The 17,467-nt window shown below is 37.2% G+C and overlaps 1 protein-coding gene across 1 annotated transcript; it reads left to right on the top strand.

The window, feature by feature from the left end:
• Nucleotides 1-7,159: 7,159 nt before the first annotated feature.
• On the top strand, nucleotides 7,160-9,023 carry LOC144997332 (E3 ubiquitin protein ligase DRIP2-like). The gene is made up of 5 exons (XM_078957210.1): nucleotides 7,160-7,889; nucleotides 8,019-8,236; nucleotides 8,336-8,380; nucleotides 8,518-8,593; nucleotides 8,814-9,023. The coding sequence occupies exons 2-5, from the start codon at nucleotides 8,061-8,063 to the stop codon at nucleotides 8,964-8,966; spliced, it is 450 nt and encodes a 149-aa protein (XP_078813336.1). The 5' UTR covers nucleotides 7,160-7,889; nucleotides 8,019-8,060; the 3' UTR covers nucleotides 8,967-9,023.
• The last annotated feature ends 8,444 nt before the right edge of the window (nucleotides 9,024-17,467 follow it).

Below are 17,467 nucleotides of genomic sequence, written 5' to 3' on the forward strand. Positions count from 1 at the left end.
TTTAGGGGTATCAAATATTTCTGACACAACATGAAAATGATTTATATAACATGAACACGACAAAACAGAATGTCAAGTTTATTCATGAAAAAAAATCAATTAATACACGACAAACACGGCACGAGATGAAAGTTGTCTTGCTTGCTTGTTTTCTTTTTGTTTACGCTTAGTGTAAACAACACAATAGCATAGGCTAGGTTTGACTTGTCTTAACGGATACCAACACAACAATAGCCAATAAAATATAAGCAACACAAACCATAATATATATGTAGTTCCACTTCTCAAGCTTGCTCCACTAAATAAAAAGTCACTAATAATTTAGGAACTAACTAAAGGTTACTAATAATTTAGGAACTACAACAAGGATACTATAATATATTAAATTCCACATTATATAATAACATAAACTTCTTGTCAACATTATAACCTAGTTCTCATAAATTAGTAGAACATGAGACATTTGTTGAGCTTAAACCATGGAAATGAATATATGCTTTACGATGCCAACTATTTACGAAATTTATAATGGTAAATGCACCATGTCTTTGCTTTCTTGGGAAGGCTAAAAAAATCTATCTTAGAGGGGAAGCTTTTACTCTGAATGCTAGGCCTTTTGGCTCTAAATAAAGTTTTTGTAGCATAATCAAAGTGAAGGTATGGTGTTTAACAAAGAACATGACATATATCTAACTCTGGGTTTCTAAGTACATAACTCTTGAGCACACGAGAAGATATGATCTCTTCGTGACTTTTGTGTAAGAATCATGAGAATTTGCTAACCCGAGAACCTAAGACAATACTTGATTCTTCTCGGAGAGATACTTTAATAACTTTAAAAGATGTGTCATGACCTTCGATGCTTGATGTTCTCTAAAAGTTGTGTTGTCCAAAGGTAACTCTTCCAGAAATACGTGCATCCAAATGTTCAATTATTGTATCTACGATCTCAATAGTGTCTGCCAGAACTTGGAGTAAGCTACAAAAGAAGAATACGACAAGCTCAATGGAAGGAAAACAAATTCAAAAGAAAACTGGCTGAAAGTCTTCGGTTGTTGTTGCACCAATAAAATATTCTTTTTCGCAACTAAGAAATTGTAAATAGGACTAATCACTCCATATTCTTTTTCGCAACTAAGAAATTGTAAATAGGACTAATCACTCCATCAATTTTGTGCTCCTAGCAGATTATATCAATAGTACTAGTCCATCCAGGATGTCATGTTGATTGTATCAGAAAAATAAACTATATAAAGTAATAAACCACTTAACTTGCAATATTTGCGGGCTATAGAGGGTTTCATCATCCAAAGATCCACATGTCTGTCTTCGTGTCTTTTCATATATATATATATATATATATATATATATATATATATATATATATATATATATAAATGTGTGTGTGTATGTGTATGTATCCATATATACGTATGTATGTATGTATGTATGTATGTAAAATATGTATGGACACACATATTCATATACAAATATGTACATACAAACACACACATGTATATATAAAATCTTATTTTACAATTTTGTATAACATTAAACTAGGTTAGAGACCTGTGTATTACACGGGTTTGTAAATTAGAAAATCAAACTACATTGATATAATAAGAAAATTTTAAAATTTAATACTAAATATGGTGAAATATAGAAAATATTAAAGTTTAATTATAAAACTATAATGATGAATAGGTATGAAGTATGGCTTTCAATGTAGAATGTTATTGTACTTTAATAAACGGGACTTTAAACGTACAATGCTAAAATACTATTAATTGGAAGTATAATGTTGAAATTTTATTTATTTATTTCCATATAATACAAAATTGATATTGCAAATACATATTTATAAACTTAAGAATAAGAGAATAAAGATGGAATGTGGAAGAAGGATTGGAGGAGAAGCAACTTCGATGCTTGAAATCAAAATCGTGAGTATCAAAAATCATGTGAGTCAAAAGAATAAGAAAAATGGCATTTATAGAATAAATTGAATATAGAAAAAAAATTGATATCAAATTAATTTGGATCCTAATCAATAAATAGAATAATTATAGGCTATATTAAAGGTAATATATCAATTAAGTGATTTCAAATTTCAAAATTATTAGCAGAGTTTAATTTTTTTTTATTGAATTATCGGTTGATATGGATTAAATATGGATTATCTGTATTTTAATTTTGAATGAACCTAAAATTCCCGTTTTCAAAATTAAAAATGAATATATATTTCTTTTGATGATTTATAGAGTACATTAAATGAAAATATTTGTTAGATATTTTATTTATTTAATGTCAAACCCTATAAAAAACGATGTAAATAAGGAAGTAATTTTTTGACATTTAAAATCAATTAATTGATTATCAGTATTTTAATTTGGAATAAAGTTAAAATTTCGGTTTTCAAAATTTAAAATGAATGTACCTTTCTTGCTGATTTATAGATTACATTAATTGAAAATATTAATTAGATAATTTATTTATTTAAAGTCAAAACCTATAAATAAGGAAGTAAATAATGTAGTAAATTATGATTATATCGACTGTAAATATGTATGTTACAATTTTTTTAAAAATTAATTGGGATTGATTGTGAGGAATATCACTTCAAAGGTTTCTGACTTATATTTGATTAAATAGATATATCTATATCTACAAAAATAATCAATAAAAGTCACAAAGTATCGTTCACCATGCCTTGTTGTGGATCTTAAACGGTCTAAACATATATGTGTGTATAAGGTCCAACAAATCATTGCCTCTTTCATAGTTACATATGAATGGTGCTTATGTCATCTTGCAAAGTAAGCATGATTTACATACATGTCAAATGATTCCAAGATATCGTTCGATTGAAGCTTGGTGATATGTTTCTTTTTTATATGGTCAAGACGACGATGCCACATACATGATTTATCTGAAACATTTTCGGAAGAATCAATGTTTATGATTAGATTATTAGATTTACTAACACAAATAACATTTTCATATGTACCATTATTAGATTTACTAACACAAATAACATTTTCATATGTACCTTTCTCTTGAGACCTTGATTGGACTGTCCAACCAAGGTATTTCACTTGCCTTTAGGAGGAGAAACCTTTTTCCTTTTAGCAGTACCATGGCCAATGGTCAATCATTAATATACCCAAAATGTGCACTTTCAACTTTGGTTGAAATTAAAATGTCAGGAATATATGAACCATGGACCATGATTAAAAATTAAAGATTAGGCCCATTAGCCTTTTTGCAATGTACAGGTTCCACAAACAATAACAAGAACAAACCCTAATAACTCTCCTTTCATCGTACACAACCGAGAGAATTAGAAGAAAAATCATTTAGATTGGGAAAGAGAATTCCAGGAAGGAGTAACGTAATTGATTCTTAGAACTATCAATGTAAAAGTTGGTAAGTTTTATTACATGTCTAATTTGAAGTTCGTAACGATTCAAAAATGAAAGATGTATATAAATGTGCGTGTCTTCTAATTTCTTAATCACTACAACATTGATTACCATAATGATTTTTAATTTGATTTTAAGTGTGAATGGAAACAATATCATGAAATAAAACTTGTGATGAAATAATTTATGCCTTAACAAAAATATGAAAAACGAATTAAAAGGGGTTGTAGAAAATACAAACACTATTATTTTGTTAATATTGTTGGAAAATCATTTCGATGATGAATCGACCATACAAACCATCATGTTATGCACAACCTGCTTTTTACCGTACAAATAACTAATAGTTAACATGATATTTTTAGACATTTTTATTTTCAATATATAAGAGCACGTGGGCTTTTCATTAATACATTAATTGTTGTATAATGAGTTGAATAAGCTTATGGATAACTTTATAGTGAGGTATATTCATAACCATTTTAAACAAATCTTTTATGGTTCTTTATTATTATTATTATTATTATTATTATTATTATTATCTTATTTTATTTATTTATTTTTTTAAGAACAAATATAAGTATTTTGTTTTAGTGTTAGTCTGTACTATGAATTTTAGGTCCATCCATAGTTGATTAGGAATCATCATGATCTTTAGTTACTTTTTAAAATATATAAATTTACAAAATTAGTATATAAATTTTCTTAATATGCCATGTGAGTTCATTTGTAACCAGGAGCTACTTAACTACTAACCAAATATAACATTATATTTTACCACTTTTAGGACACCAACTTTTATATACCTGAAAATTATAAGGCTTAAATTTGAAATTTCTCATGAAATAGTGCATGATAAGTAACAAATTTAGACCAATAATTTTTCAAAATTATACAAACACGATCAGTAACAAAAACAATTTAATCTAGTGCCTCGAATAAATAAAATGAATAATCCCTAAATAATTAACTTATTAAAAAAATAGAATACTTACTCTAGTATATATCAGTAGACATTTTCAGCGTGTTATATAGATGGAGAGAATATCTTCATGACTAAGTATAACCTCTAGATCAAACAATTCTTTGAAATGATACATAAATTGCTACAAAGCAAGTATGTTAAACCACTCGTTAATAGGTCACCTAGTAAGACATGTTAAGCTATATGTCATAGAGACCCATGTTCGAATCTAAAGAGATGCTAAGGGATGTCGAGTGTATGATGTGTAATGCAGTGCTGTCAATGGGAAAAATTTTTCAATTTGGGTCATAACTTAGGGATCCACAAAATATAAAACTATTCACGTTGCTCATAACTAAAATATCTTATATGGTTACAATCACTGTAGTAGAAAGGATGTATTGTACCTATTCATTTTATGATTACCTTGATACATTGAAGTTAGAAAGATTTATCTTTTTGGAACATTCATTTATTTTTTTCAAGGCATATAACATCTTTTCTTTTACTGTAGAATCATTTCACAACTCTAATAATACATGAATTTTATTTTACTAGGAAGTATAAATATATGTCATAAAGCATTCTGAAGAATTGAAACCTATTAAGAATCTTTCACATAAACACACGCTTGAATTCATCGATTAGTGCCAAGATCAGGGTTATAATTCCATCCACTCACTAGTTTCCTCTATCTTCCTTGATTAGCTTTACAATGAATATGGTAAATAATTTTCTTTTGTATGAGTCCATGACAATTCAAGGATTGTAGTTTCCAAATGGCACCCTTTGTGTATCATTGCTTTTTTAGAAAGTATAATTTCCACTCCATTTTTATGGTTATAATTCTTATTATATTTCAAATAAATTCTTGTCATAAGCTTTGGAGAATATATTGTGTTAGATCGCTTGGTACTAAAAGTTCACCGTTGCTCAAAGGTTGCAAACCATACATTAACTAAGTTTAGATAGTCCTGCTAGAAGAAATTTAAATCTCTAAATTATGACTTATGTATGATTTAACCATTTGTGCTTTATCATCATGTTCTTCGTTATTCAAAGTTTGGTCTTAAAAATAGCGTATGTATTTCTAATATGGAAATTTCTCCTGTAATCATGACAAATCAATTTCAAGTATCTATAACAGGCATAAATTTAGTGTAGGTTTCAGAATTTTGATACTTTTTATGGTTATAGTAGCGGCTATTCATCTAGACATAATTTTTATATATATATATATATATATATATATATATATATATATATATATGTATATATATATATATATATACACAAATTAAATTAGTGTTGCCCCATTTATGGTCAAGTTTTGGGAAATTGAAAGAGTGTGGTTTCTTTCAATCATGAATCCTTCATTACGTCTATTAGTTTATAAGCAAAGTCCTTGCCTTTGCTACTAGTACACACATATGCAATAGTGAAACATACAAGCAACCATAAGCTGCAATAAGCTTATTCGGCAATTTAAATTTTCTACATCATAAAGTCATCATAGACGTAACAATAATACGATCATCATATTGTTAAAGAAACATGTGAAGAACAACAATTTATAACTATAAATAATATTGACTTATACATTTGGGCTTGTCCCCACCATACTTTTGGGTGAACTTTGCTTGGGTCACTAGATAATCACCCGTTTTAGCTTGCATTTTTGGATCGCAATATTGTGTTGGTAACCTATCTACTTTATATCAGTACCCATGATGTAATGTCAAGCGGACCTCTACACATACGAGATACCCATGGATAACTAGGTAGTCCCACATGAACACCATTTTCAAGATAAAAATCATAATAACCATAAAAATAGCTATGTTTACTCACCTTGATATTTCATGGTTGAAAAATTCCTAACTCCTTGTATTGATTTGCTCCCAATAACTGAGAAACTTGTGTTTTACCATCCATGACTTTCTATTGTCAACATACACCACTTTAAATAGCATCAAACAAGTCTGAGTTATATAAATCCACAAATCTACTTAATATTTACTATAGTTTAGTCTAATTTTAGTGTTTTTCACTTCAATTGACAACAATAAAAACAAACCATCATACAAGATCTAATTTATTATCACCACAAGTAGATACCAAATCAACTACTTAGGGATTCATGAATCTAGATATAATTATGGAATAAACAAAATACTTTTTACCTCTTATTTTGTAGCTAAACATGTAATATAATCTACTTACTAAATTTCATCAGTAAGTACTCGTTCTTCATGATTGGCAAATCCTTTTCCTTTTCCCTAATTCGAAGGATAGAGAATGAAGAGTGTTTACCATTTTGATCGTGGGTAAAAGTGATTGATAATTGTTGATGAAAGACTAATCAATTTGATATTTATATAATTTACCCTAATCATTCCCCTGTAAGTCTCTTTTAATGTTTAAAATTGAACCACACGAAGAATGTTGTGAAATAATAATTACTCACCTAATTAAAGACAAACCATTTTTCACACGTTAAAGTTGCGTTTACCGAGAACCTTTTTTTTTCTTAATTTTTTATTTATTTTTTTATTTTTTTAATGTGCTGCCCACAGTGGTTGGCCAACTGAAAATCTTCAAAAATACGATATGATTGGGCCACATATATTGTCCTTTCAGATGGTGCGCGGGTCACATGTAATTCTTTCTTTTATCGTTTTTGACGTAGCTTTCACTGCCACCACTTCATTAAAGTAGATAAGTTCCAATCATCCATAGTTTGTAACAGATGGTCATGATAGGTCGTTTTATAAACGACCATACATCATTCCTTGTGTATGTTCATCTAGATAGTTTGTTTTTCATGGCCTATTCTTCTGAAGGTATTTAAGCTTAAGATGAAACTCGAGATGGAAACAAGTTAAAATCCTTATGGTGTTTCTACTTTCTTGGATTATCCTTGGACCTGCAAAGCCCCATGAAGATCTGTTGGTCTGCATATTGGAGGAAGGAAAGGTTGGGCCTGGAGTTATGCATGTCAATCCGGTGAAAGAAAAAACATGTCCCTGGACGTGTGATAGGTTGTAGGTTGATTGGGCTGCAAATTAATGTTTCTTTCCTGTGTTCTATTCCTAAGCAATGCCCACGACTCCAAGATTGGTATCGGTTTGGACAATATCAATAGAAAATAAATGCCCAAAAGATAACAGGCTGCTTCTCTCAAGAGTCAAGACTACAAGCGATATATATGAGATTTCTGGTCATTTACCCTAGGCGTGCCAAACATATCTTCTGCCGCCGTCAGATCACGCACCTGATCACTGTCTGCTGAAACGCTGCTATCCGATTTTTATTTCTACGTTCCATCTCTGCAGCTCTCCATCGTCTTGTCGATTATAGAACGTTTTACCTTCTGTCGTTGATGATTGCTATTTTTATCCTCTTATTGGCGCCGGCTCTAAAGAAGAGGAACAAATAAATAGCAATTATAAGTTGGAGATTCTTCTGGAAGATCAAACTCACCGGATAATCAAGGAAAGAAGGTAAAACAATGACTTTATCCTTGAGTCTGATTATATAATCATCAGTCATTTTTGGCATTCAGATTTCTAGACCTGTAGACCTAATCCAAAATTCTTTTTTGTTCGCTTAATTAAATATGTATGTGGCAGATTCAGTCGTCCAAGCAGGCTAAAGATCAATCAACTACGGATATGAGGACAGGAATCAAAAAACGAAAGAGGAGAAATAAGCAGCAAAATACTGTTGAACTTGCACCTTCTTTTTGGAACAGGATCTGTCCACAAGATGTGGTTGACGCTGGAATGCATCTGAATCCAGCAAAAAAGAATCATTCTGCTTGGTTCAGTTTAACTCCTTCCTGTGATCAGTGAGCTATAAAGATCCCTTTTAAATTTAATCATATAGCTAATAGTATCTTCACCATCTTATCTTTTTTATTTTCTTGTCTTTGATTCGGTACCAACAGAAAGAACACTCTGCAACTTCTAGTGGAACCATACTTACAGATAACGTAAGTACATCGGCCTTTTCAGTATAATGTTGTTTAATGTCCATATAATTCACCAGTTTATTAGGAAATAAATTTTTGACATTCATTTTTCTGGTCATTGTAACTTGCATGTACTGATTAAAAACAAATTATTCTAGCATGGAGGGGAATCCAGATGTGTCTATTCTCATGAAGTATATCGCGTTGCAACTTAAGCATGTTCACCAACAGGAGGTATCTTGTAATTTTTCTGATTCAATTAACTGCGTATAACTTTCGTTAGAGCTCAGTTGTCCGTTAATTGTTCTTTTTCCATGGAGATTCAGCAAATATAGACTTTACTAATAGAACAAGGACGTCACAGTCTCATAGACATGTATTTGTTCTTCTTTTTCATGTTTTTGTATCAGAAAAATATTTTATGTAATGACTTATATTTTAATAATCTGAACAGGTTGGTATCTTCTTGAATGGAAAACTTCTTGCCCCGGAAATGAAGCTGCTTGACGTGGTGAAGCAGTGGATAGCTATTGTTGATTCAGAGAGGAAAATAACCAAGATAGGAAGTTCTGCCGAGAACTTCTGTGTGAAGCTGACTTATGCTTGAAGAGAATAGACAAAACTATGCATTTATAATAAAATCCGACAAATGTTTGTTCCTTAATTATGCCATTTAGCCGATTGACTTTTACAATTTCTTGGTTAATGTTGATGGAATGAATTAATTAGGTGGTTCCATGGTGATTATTAGACTTTTAAAATTAATAATGGTTACATTGTTTTTGAGTAACCAACTAGCAATGATCTTTGAAAATAACATACATCGGAGTTAGGGCTCATTGACAAGTTCTAAATTTTTAAGATCTGAATTTATAAAACTTCTAAATTTCTAAGAGTTTGAATTTTGAAGATCTAAGTTTTAAAATGTTGTTTAGTTGAAACATTTGAATTGTTGTGCATAATGATAAAAATGACCATTCCCTTAAGTTTTATGTATTATTTTTTATAAAATAACTGACTAAAGTTATAAAATAATTATAACAAAGATTTAACACAATACAAAATCAAAATTAAACATATAATAACTTATTCATAACATATCATAACCATAAACTTTGCTCCCAAACATCTGCTAGTAAATTCCACAGCTAGAAAGGACCAAGTCAGATAAATACAAAAATACTTTCATTTCATTTGCAATTTGGTTGTAACGAGCCAAAAATACCGCTAAAATTTCATTTTCAAAACACCCAAAAAGATACAAACAAATGTTCCAAAACCAACCACAATATAAATATTCTCAACATCAGAGTAAACCCAAATAACAATGAGGAATAAAAATCAAGGGGGTGTTTTGATCACGGCGGACCATTCCCTTTGAAACCAGAAACACCTGAAATGTTTTAACCTTTCAACTATAAGCATAATGTTCAGTGAGTTCATCAAAATACCACATACGATACGTAACATTAGGTCCCACCCTCAAATTTGCCCCGCGCATCATAACGAGCCCTGCGTAGCATACAAATGGGTCTTACCCAACATACAAACGAGCTCGTCCAACATACATGCAAGAGTCACAAAGACAGCTAGCATCCTACACGGTATAGTGAGAAGACTCACCTCACTCATAAAGTCATACAAATCCCAGCTCGACCTCACGAAATAGGTGTTACAACCCACCTATCGAGTCACACAAGGTCACACCTTAGTCTACACTTTAGAACTAGCAATATGACCAAAACTCAAGGTCAAAAAGTCAACGGTCAATGTTCTTTGACGATATATATACATTCTATATTTTTGTATTTGATTTTATCCATACAATGTTTATCCTTTCCTTATTTACACGAATGGTTCTCTATTTATAATTGATTTTGTATAATGAGAAGAATCAATCGAGAATACCATTTTTATGGTATCAGAGCCTTGCCCTAGCCCTAACCGTCGCTGCCCTCTTCTTCACCAACATCCATCTCATAAAACATTGTAGCACCAGGCGAATCTTCTTATTCTTGGAAGACACTATTCCACCCAACATTCACTGTCACTAACATTAAGAATGGTGTCCCTCTCATTCTGAATCAAACTGAATAGCAATATGCTTCGTGGGTACTGTTTCACATCCACACATGTGTTTAGAATCTCCTGAACACATTGATCCGAACACTCCGTGGCCAACATACATCAAAGAAGAAACATGGAATCGTCTTGATGCTATTGTTAAATCATGGATTTACAACACCATATCCATTAATTTACTCCAATCAATCATGAAACCCAGCGCAACCGCTCGTCAGCTTTGGACCCGTCTTTAGGAAATTTTCGAAGAACAAAAAACTACCAGAGTTGTTTATCTCGAAGAACAGTTCAAGAACACTCGCCTCTCCGCGTTCTCCAATATGTCGGATTACTGTGCTTATCTCAAAAATCTTTCAGATCAGCTCCCTAATGTTGGAAACCCTATTTCAGAAACGAAGATGGTGCTCCAGCTAGTTTCTGGCCTTGCAAATGGAGATTTCGACAATGTTGCCACTATCATTCAACAATCGGACCCACTGCCCAGCTTTAATAAAGCTTGCTCTCAACTTTTGCTTCAAGAAACAAGAAGGAACAAGCAAGACTCCCATCTACAACAGGCAATGATAACTCAGTGACCAAATCAACCTATCTCCAACACACCGCCGACAACACAACATGGCACTGAATACAATGGTCATGGTCAGAGCGATGGTCAACGCGGTAGACGATCATCTTGTGGAAGTCAGTGTGACGATAGAGGCCATGGACATGGCAGATCCATGACGCCCTAATTTCTGTTTTGCCCCAGTTGGTACCCTCAATAGCCATGGATTGCCCTGCGTTGCCCATATCCCATAGCAACTCCGCAAGCCGGTATCATGGCTCCTCAAACCAACTCTTGCCCGATCCCTTCTTCATAGCCGACTCAGTTTGGAGGAAATCAGGTACACCTCAACACAAATCAGGAATCGATTTACAGTAACCCCATGACACCTATAAAACCTGATGATGCCTTTCACACCATGCATATGCAACCTCTAGATAATTCATGGTATATGAATATGGGCTCTACATCCTACCTAACTAGTGACACAGGTATACTTTCTGGTTTCTCTCATTTTCATAATGCAAATTATATTCTTGTCGGTAATGGTACTCGAGTTCCAATTCTTGGTCAAGCAAATGTCGTCACCTCTTTCTCTACTGTTCCACTCCAACTTAACAAAGTTTTTCATGTGCCAAATATCATAAAAAATCTTATTTTTATTAGAAAATTTACTCAGGACAATAATAGTTCTGTTGAATTTGACCGCTTCAGTTTTACTGTGAAGGATCTCAACACAAAGAAGGTTATAACCAAATATGACAACTCCGATGAGATTTATCATGTCACTCCCACAAATCCCATCAAGCATTACCTATCTGGTATTATCACCTCAACCACCTGGCCCAACCATCTTGGTCACCCTGCCGTTTTGCATTTTTGTAATAACGTAAATTTTAAAACAAATTTTTCATTTTTGCAACATCAAAACATCGTTTAATATTCCAAATTCAAATGTGAACAATGTTATCATAAACAAATACACCCCATGATCATAAAAACTGTTTCTCCGACAGTGTGTACAATCACGCCAGCGCCTTCCCACGGTCCTCGCTAGTACCTGAAAAACATAACACAACAACTGTAAGCATAAATGCTTAGTGAGTTCCCCAAAATACAACTTACGCATATACGCCTTTCCAGGCCCTGACCTTTCGGTCCATGTGTCTCAGGGGACTTCCGTCCCGACTAGGTAAACCTTCCGGTCCTACCTGCATCAACCTTACGGTTCACATCACAACACCTTCCGGCCTATAACATATACGCCTTCCGGCCCATAACATAATGCCTTCCGACCCATATCAAGCATATCATACATGGCAGATATAAACGATTAACTTATCACATACAATACATATAACTCATAACATATCCGACCTTCCGGTCACACAATAAAACCCTTCCGGGTATAGTATAGTGAGAAAACTCACCTTGTGGAAAGTCTAAGATCTTGCGTACTCGCTATCTCCAAATCCCAACGACGACTCTACCTCGCCTAATCATAAAAATATCATTTAATAATCAAAGACTTCCACAACTAAAACTTTACCCCTTATCATCATTCCTCAGAGGGTAAAAGACCATTTTACCCTTCCTTGACCCAAAGTCTTCATGTTGACCAAAACCCTAAAAGTCAACAAAAGTCAACCCTGTGAGTACGCGGGGCGTATTGCTTGATGTACGCGGGGGGTACATCACCAACCCATGGATCGGGGTCTCCACCTAGTACGCTGCGCGTACTGGGAGTTACGCCCAGCGTAACCATCAGATTCTAACATACTTCATTTATGGTCTTAATCGGTTAAGCCATTACTCCAACTTCTAGATCCGACTCTGTTTATGCGTCTAAACCTATAAAGTCGAGACCTTTAAGCCTTGGCATGGCTGTAAAGGCTCCAACACTTCTTAACATCATTCTATTCCAACTCAAGGACCTAGATCTCATGCATGGTGCAACATTCACGTCCAAGATATCATTTTTATGAGTCTACAACTCCAATAGACCAGAAGTATGATGGATCTAAGCTTATGGAGACCATTTGCACAAAAAGTCTCCACCTTTGGGACTAAAACCCTAGAAAATGGTACTTGAAGCATATAACATGAACCAAGTGACAAGATCCGAACTTTTTACATGATAATGAAGCTTCAAACCTTGCAAAGCTTAGATCTACACTTGAACACCACTTCTAGCCTTCCCAATGAGCTCTTCTTCTCCTGTGCTACCTTGGAATGGCACCACCAAGCTTAGAATACGAACAAAATGGCCTAAGAATGAATGCACACTCTCTTTAGGGTTTCTCTTTGAGGGATGGTGGCTGAGAAGTCCAGCCCTACATTCCTTTTATAGCCCTCCAAAGGAATTAGGGTTTTTAGGTCTGGACCGGTTACGCCTAATGTAACCTTGGGTACGCCCAGTGTACCTGAGGGTGAACGCGTCCAAATGAAGTGCGCGAGTACGCGCAGCGTACACCTTATACGCCCAGCGCACTCGCCTAACATGAAAGCCCTAAAATGACAACATGACAAAGATCCAGGGCCAAATAGAAGGATACCTAGATTTCGGGCTGTTACAATTCTCCCCCGCTAGAACCAGACTTCGTCCCCGAAGTCTCATACTGAAAACAACTCCGGATAATGATCTCGCATCTCAGACTCAGACTCCCATGTCAGCTCGGACCCTTTCCGATGTTGCCACTGCACTTGTACCAAGGGTACTTCCTTGTTCCTCAAAACCTTAACCTTCCGATCCCTGATCGCCACTGGTCTCTCCACATAGTTCAGGCCTGCATCCACCTGAATATCATCTAATGGTACCACTGTCGACTCCTCGGCAATACATTTCCTCAACTGCGAGACATGAAAGGTATTATGGATCTGTCCCAACTCAGCAGGTAGATCCAACCGGTAGGCTACCCTGCCTACCCTAGCAATTACCCTGAAAGGTCCATATACCGAGGTCCCAACTTGCCCCTCTTCCTGAATCACATCACTCCTTTCCAAGGAGAGATCTTTAGGAGCACAAGGTCTCCAACCTGAAACTCGAGCTCGGACCGACGCCTGTCCGCATAACTCTTCTGGCGACTCTGCGCGGTCAACAAACTCTTCCTGACCTGCTGAATCTGCTCGGTCGTCTGGAGTACAATCTCCGTGCTACCCATCACCCGCTGCCCCACCTCTCCCCAACAGATGGGGGTGTGATACCTCCTCCCATACAACAGCTCAAAGGGTGGCATACCAATGCTCGAATGATGGCTGTTGTTGTACGAAAACTCCGCTAAGGATAAATAGGTGTCCTAACTCCCTCCAAAATCCAAAACACATGCTCGGAGCCTATCCTCAAGCGTCTGAATCGTCCACTCGCTCTGTCCGTCCGTCTGTGGGTGGTATGCGGTACTGAAATGCAGCCTCGTACCCAACTCCTCATGAAACTTCTTCCAAAACCTGGAAGTAAATCGTACATCCCGATCTGAAACAATCGACATCAGAACCCCATGTCGCGATACCACCTCCCTCACATATAATTCTGCCAACTTCTCCGCAAAAGAGCTCTCACTGATGGCTAGAAAATGAGCGCTCTTCGTCAATCTATCCACAATCACCCAAATTGCATCGACTTCCTTCACAGTCCTCGGCAATTTGGTGATAAAATCCATGGTAATCTGTTCCCACTTCCATTCGGGAATCTCCAGCGGCTGCAATTTACCATGCGGGCGCTGGTGCTCTGCCTTAACCTGACGACAAGTCAGGCACCTCTCGATGAACCATGCAACATCCCTCTTCATACAGGGCCACCAATACTCCTTCCTTAGGTCCAAATACATCTTAGTAGCCTCGGGATGAATCGACAATTTCGATCGATGCGCTTCCTACATCAAAATAGTACGCGTACCGCCCAAAAACGGTACCCAAATCCGACCCTGAAAGTCATAAGTCCCAGACCATCCGTAACGAATTCCGATACCTGACCGACAACCCGCTCCCTTTTCTGGTTTTCTGGTTTCACAGCCTCAGCCTGAGCTCCTCGGATGGTGTCCAAAATCAGGGTCATCACCTTCAACCTCATACAAATATCTCGGATCGGGGCACTTTCCGCCCTACAGCTCAATGCATCGGCCACCACATTAGCCTTGCCCGGGTGGTACAGGATATCACAATCATAATCCTTCACCACATCCAACCATCTCCTCTGTCGCATATTTAGATTTGGCTGATCCATCAAGTACTTTAGACTCTTGTGGTCCGTGTAGATGGTACACCGAACCCCATAAAGATAGTGCCACCAGATCTTGAGGGCAAACACCACAGCCCCCAGTTCCAGGTCGTGGGTGGGATATCTCGACTCATGAAGCTTCAACTGCCTCGATGCATAGGCACCAGCCCTAAACCCGATATAGATGCATCACAGTATACCACAAAATCCTCCATCCCATCCGAGAGTGCAAGCACCGGGGCCTCGCACAATTTCTGACGAAGGGTATCGAATGAGGACTGCTGCTCCGGTCCCCATGAAAATGCAACACCCTTTCGGGTCATCTTAGTAAGCGGCACGACGATCTTGGAGAAATCCTTGATAAAACTTCGATAATAGCCGGCCAATCCCAGAAAGCTCCTGATCTCAGTGGGCGATCTCGGTACTTCCCATCTCATCACTGCCTCGATCCTGGCCGGATCGACCAATATCCCTTTCTGGTTAACAAGGTGCCCTAGGAACTGGACCTCTCGTAACCAGAAATCACACTTGGAGAATTTGGCATACAACCTCTCCGATCTCAATACTCCAAGAATTTCCCTCAAATGCTCCTCATGCTGCTCCCTAGACCTCGAATATACCAAAATATCATCAATGAATACGATCACCGACGGATCCAGCATCGTCTTGAACACCCTGTTCATAAGATCCATGAACGCAGTCGGGGCATTGGTGAGCCCAAAAGGCATCACCACAAACTCATAATGTCCATAACGAGTTTTGAATGCAGTCTTCTGAATATCTTCGTCCCGAACCCTCATCTGATGATAACCCGACCTCAAGTCTATCTTAGAGAACCAAGATGCCCCCTACAACTGATCGAATAGATCATCGATCCTAGGTAACGGATACCGGTTCTTAACCGTCAACTTGTTCAACTCCCAGTAATCGATACACATCCGGTGTGAACCATCCTTTTTCTTGACAAATAGAATCGGCGCTCCCCAAGGTGAGCTACTTGGTCGAATAAACCCCTTTCCCAACAGCTCCTGAAGCTGCGAGGATAACTCCTGCATTTCTGGTGGAGTGAGGCGATAAGGCGCCTTGGCGATGAGCACCGCTCCTGGAACCAAATCGATACGGAACTCCACTTGCCTTTCCGGAGGCACACCAGGTAATTCTTCGGGGAACAAATCCGAAAACTCGCATACTACTGGAACGTCGTCAACCGAATTGGGCCTCCCCGCGGCCACTCGAGTGTCCATGACATAGGCTATGAATCCACTGCAACCCTACTGCAAACTCTGCCTCTCCCTGGCATCCGAACAAAACGCTGACCCGCACCGGGTCCCCTCGCCATACACAGTAAGCACTCCCCCACTGGGGTCTCGTATAGTCACCAGCTATCTCTCGCAGTCAATGCCTGCCCCAAACTTACTCAACTAGTCCATGCCCACGATGATGCAGACATCCCCCATCGCTATAGGAACCAAGTCTATAGGGAACTTGACACCACAAATCTCGAGCACACATCCTCGAATCACGTCGGTGGCGTATACTGCTTTCTCATCCGCTATAGAAACCCACAGGGGTCGACTCATCACCTCCCGATCAATACCGATGTGTTGGCTAAAAGCCAAAGATACAAAAGACCGACTCACACCCGAGTCAAATAATACCAAGGCAGGTACAGAATTCACAAGAAAAGTACCTACGCATATCATAATATAAGCACAATATCTTAGCATAAAAGTAAATACACAAAAGAATACATACCAGGTATGACATCGGGCACCACGCGGACCTCCTCTGTAGTCAATTGAAAAGCTCTCCCACGAGCCTTCGGAGCCTTGGCTTTCACCGGCCGAGTCTCGGTAACCGTAGCAGTAGGTGCAGATCCCTGGTGAAGCTGAGGGCACTCGGGCTTCCGACGGCCGGTCTGGTTGCAATGAAAGCAAACCATAAATCCCTTGGGGGAATCCCTAGCAATGTGCCCCTCTTTGCCACACTTGTAGCAAGCACCCGATCGACATGCCCCCTCATGAACCTTGCCGCACTTTCTGCAAGTGCGACCCTTCTGACCTCCCGTCCTCGAATCAGCGGATTGGTCCGCTTGGCTGCCGGCTGGGACTGAGCCGGCCGCCGATCCACCCGCTGAGACTCGGCCTCCTCCCTGGCCTGGGTCTCCAACTCGATCTTTCTCTTCTTAGCATTTTCCTGGAGCTCAGCAATGATCTGGTATGACGAGTTCGATACGAACTCCCAAATATCCCTCCTCAGTACACCCAAA

This window comes from Lactuca saligna, chromosome 5, assembly GCF_052625555.1.
Source record: "Lactuca saligna cultivar CGN05327 chromosome 5, ASM5262555v1, whole genome shotgun sequence".
NCBI classification, from domain to species: domain Eukaryota; kingdom Viridiplantae; phylum Streptophyta; class Magnoliopsida; order Asterales; family Asteraceae; genus Lactuca; species Lactuca saligna.

Coding starts and splice junctions, on each gene's coding strand:
- LOC144997332 (XM_078957210.1), top strand. CDS start 8,061: ATGAGGACAGGAATCAAAAAACGAAAGAGGAGAAATAAGCAGCAAAAT. Junction 8,237..8,335: donor TTAACTCCTTCCTGTGATCA/GTGAGCTATAAA, acceptor CGGTACCAACAG/AAAGAACACTCTGCAACTTC. Junction 8,381..8,517: donor GAACCATACTTACAGATAAC/GTAAGTACATCG, acceptor AAATTATTCTAG/CATGGAGGGGAATCCAGATG.